General features: G+C 41.0%; 1 protein-coding gene across 1 annotated transcript; it reads left to right on the forward strand.

Annotated features, from left to right (window-relative positions):
* The first annotated feature begins 885 nt into the window (after positions 1-885).
* Positions 886-2,292, forward strand: LOC113127780 (glutathione-specific gamma-glutamylcyclotransferase 1-like). Its single transcript, XM_026302579.1, has 3 exons — positions 886-1,270; positions 1,439-1,474; positions 1,880-2,292. Exons 1-3 carry the CDS (start codon positions 1,100-1,102, stop codon positions 2,255-2,257), a joined length of 585 nt encoding a protein of 194 aa, XP_026158364.1. The 5' UTR covers positions 886-1,099; the 3' UTR covers positions 2,258-2,292.
* The last annotated feature ends 1,494 nt before the right edge of the window (positions 2,293-3,786 follow it).

Genomic DNA, 3,786 nt, shown 5'->3' on the forward strand with positions numbered 1-3,786 from the left:
CTGCCTCTCTGAACTGCGATTGAATCTCTTGATATGTTTCTGATTGAGGTTGTACGTCCAAAGTGGCTGAAAACTGAAATGGGAAGGGGATGGAGCGAGAAGCGAGGAACTTAAAAACATCAGTATAAATGTACAAATGCATATGCACAGCAAAGAGGGCCCACAGTTCAGCCACTGCTAAGCCTCGATTCCTGTCACTTAGAACATCTTGTACTTCAGTCATCTGAACCCCTGAAACTCATGTCACAAGTCTAAGAATGGACCCATGACTTGCTGCCACTTGGGGGCAGTAAGATTTGTGTGAAGTAGCTGGGAAGACGCTTCCTCCTCTGTAATGTCTCAGTTTATCAAATGTCAGGGACATAAGTGACAGGCAGAGGACACGTTGGTTCGAGCTGTGGTTTAGAAATGATCAGGCTGCATGGTCAGAGTAGTGTGTCTGTGCAGAATCAGGAACAACTAATGAGCTTAAGAGAGCACAGATAAAACAGTCCCAGCTTTTTATAGGTAATGTGATTACATGCTGGTAATGGCAACTAGTGGCTTCATAGTCTATCAATACAATCATATTTGGTATTTAACACCCAAGGATATAATAATATAGGTGCTTTCAGTAACAAAGGTAATAAAATGGTAGTGACAATAGAGTCTAACTATAGCTGTATCAGGTAGTCACACCCACTGCGTCCACGAAGCCATGTTTCGTTTTTACAGCCTAAGTGTTTTTCCAGCTCCACATACTAGTCAATACCGATATGATGTTTTACTGGAACATATCATCCTGATTGGCTGATCCGTTCGCTAAGCCCGCCCCGTCTGATTTGATTGGTCGAGACGTTCTCGCTCTGACGTACCGAGATCAACAAATACACGTGTTTGTCCAGATCCCGAATAGGGTGTGAGAACTGAAACTAGACTTGACACAGGTCTGTGTCGACATTTGGGAGATCATTTCAACCTTTAGACTTTGTGACAGAGACAGTAGGTTGTGTGGGAATCTATAGGGAAATAGAAAACAGAGAGGAAGTACCGGAGAGCAGTTGACAATAGCGACATTCATTTTATTGTCTTGTTTTGTGAACACTGCCAAGTGACAACAATGAAACCTCAAGATATTATGAAGGAAAAGAACAGCCTCTGGATATTTGGATATGGCTCCTTAGTGTGGAAACCAGACTTTGATTACAAAAGGAGAAAAATCGGCTGCATTAAAGGATACAAGAGGCGTTTCTGGCATGGGGATGATTTTTATCGTGGGAACAAGGAAAAGGTGAGATTTGTAGCTACACTTGTCTCCTAAACATTCATTTGTTATAATATTGTATTGTACTCTCCACATCTTCCAAATATTTTCTGATCATAGTGATCATAGTTTAATACTTTATATTACTTCAGTTTATTATAGTGAATTTTCACTGTGTGTCTTTTCTCTTTACAGCCTGGCAGAGTGGTCACACTAGTGGAGGATCCAGAGGTAAATACATCCTTGTTTTGAAAATACCCACTTCATTTCCCTCATACTTTATTTACTTAATGCTTTTGCTGTTTAATGGAAACAAACTGAAGCAAACCTTATTTAACCCGGTCATTTTTCATTACCTACTACAGTTGTCAAACCTGTAGAGGCTGTTTGTAGATGATGTAGTCCTTGACCTACTTCTATTAGTGTAATGAGAGTAATGTAGGGTTACAAGCAGTGCTGTCATTTTTTCTCTTTTCCTACTGTTTTCTCACTCACAGTCATACTTGTCTATGGGTGTTACCAAGCGAATTCTTTCATATTCGCTGCTTCGTGTGTACAACTGTCCAGTATAATTACCTTTCTCTAGCATTAACCTTCAGCGAAGTTATGCTGACTACATCACTTATTTTTCCACAGGCTCGCACATGGGGAGTGGCCTATGAAGTGACAGACTCCCAGATTGAAGAGTCTCTTCAGTACCTGAATATGAGAGAAAGTGTGCTGGGGGGTTACAGAACAAAGATGGTGGAGTTCATCCCTAAAGAGAAGGGTATGGGTCCATTGTGGGCCCTCGTCTACATCGCTACTTCTGACAACCCCATCTACCTTGGCCCGGCCTCGGACAAGGAGATTGCTGCCCAGATTGCCATCTGCAGTGGCAGCACGGGCCACAACATTGAGTATCTGGTCCGCCTGGCGGATTTCATGAGGCTCTACTGTCCTGGGGAGGAGGATGATCACCTCTTCTCCATCGAGGCAGAAGTTTTGAACTTCCTATTGGTAGCAATTAGATAATGAACTTTGAGAAATAAAACTATTATTACACCTGATGAAAGCAAAATGATGCTCTGCAACATGTGTTTAGAAGTATTTTGTGGTGGTGGTGGTGACATTTTTGGTGGCTAACTGGTTTTAGGTTGTGACACAAACTTAAAAAAAATGTCACCATTCTGCTTTTGACCTTCTGAGTTCTTCCTGAGGACAATATTCAAATATGCAGGTCATACGAGCAATGTATGCAAATCTTCAAGAGCGTGTGATGTGTTTGAAAGTTCAGGGAGTTCACACACTCTTTTTGAAACCTGTGATGATGATTTACGCCTTTGTTATAAAAGGTTTTCAAAAGCTATTGTACAAATTTTACATTTTAAAACAAACATTTGAATTAAAACACTGAAATCTGTATGAGGTAAATGGTTTTTGTAATTTTCCTTGGCTCTCACACGTGCCTGAAGAAGACAGATATATTTATGTTTGTCACCGAACGCTCAATCACATTCAGAACTCCCGCCCCTCATGCAGCTACAGCTGTAGAGTCAGACGTACAGGAAATACTGACTTTTCCTCAGGGGGGCTCTTAACTGCACAGGCCAAGAAGGTTTTAGACATCTTTTGTGCAATTAGCTGTATTATTTGTCTGCATTTACTTCAGAAACTATTTACTCTGGATGTTTCGTGGACATCAGAGCCGTACTGTGCATGTCACACTCAGCAGGCTATAAAAATATTTTCTTTCATGATGCCAGGTTCTTTAACCTCTTGCCAGACACAGTGGTGGGCCCATCTTTGAAAATTCCACTTATCCAGCCAAGCTTTCCTCAAGCCCATAAAACTTTAAACGTTAAACGCTAGTTTCGATCACACTGCTCCCAAAGACAACTATGTGAGAGTATCGAATATCAAGGGAGTCACAAACACATAGAATATTTCGTAAATATTTACCTTCTCAGTGTAAAGAAACTTATAGGAAATAAGCAAATTAAACTCATACGCCACTTGTCCAACAGAACATCCTGTTGTGGCAGCAACCCCCCCCCCACCACCACCTTTAGAGTTTTGATCACATTGCCAAAACACGTGCACATACCACAAGACAAACTTAAACACAGTTTCACGAATTAAGAAGTTCATATTTTAGACAGTACAATCCGTGGCACTGTGCTCTCTACTTTCCCAGAAGCTCATCCAAAACTGGGACAAAGGTTAAGCTGTGAAAGCGACTCTCCAGGGGAACATGCTGTCTTAAAAGAGTCATCTTCACAACATGCAGATAGCAGAAAGACAAACGAAATAGTAGAATGACATGGGCAGAAACTGTGCTTATTTTTCTCACCTGTCATTACATAGCTGTAGCAATATGTCCTGTGAATGTTGTTTGTGATTAAACTCAAATATGGAGGAACTGTTTGTTGCTCAGTGACCACTTTAAAAACTACTCAGCTAATTAAAAGCACACTGTCAGCACTGTTTGAGACTGCGTTTTGTTTTCAATAAAACAGATGAGATCATCCAAATACACACACACACACACACACACACACACA

The sequence above is a fragment of the Mastacembelus armatus genome, chromosome 22 (genome assembly GCF_900324485.2).
Source record: "Mastacembelus armatus chromosome 22, fMasArm1.2, whole genome shotgun sequence".
Lineage (NCBI taxonomy): Eukaryota > Metazoa > Chordata > Actinopteri > Synbranchiformes > Mastacembelidae > Mastacembelus > Mastacembelus armatus.

What these genes read in the sequence shown, in the direction of transcription:
- LOC113127780 (XM_026302579.1), top strand. Translation starts at nt 1,100, where the DNA reads ATGAAACCTCAAGATATTATGAAGGAAAAGAACAGCCTCTGGATATTT. An exon ending in ATCGTGGGAACAAGGAAAAG is followed by an intron (nt 1,271 to 1,438) that starts GTGAGATTTGTA and finishes TTCTCTTTACAG; the next exon opens with CCTGGCAGAGTGGTCACACT. An exon ending in CACTAGTGGAGGATCCAGAG is followed by an intron (nt 1,475 to 1,879) that starts GTAAATACATCC and finishes ATTTTTCCACAG; the next exon opens with GCTCGCACATGGGGAGTGGC.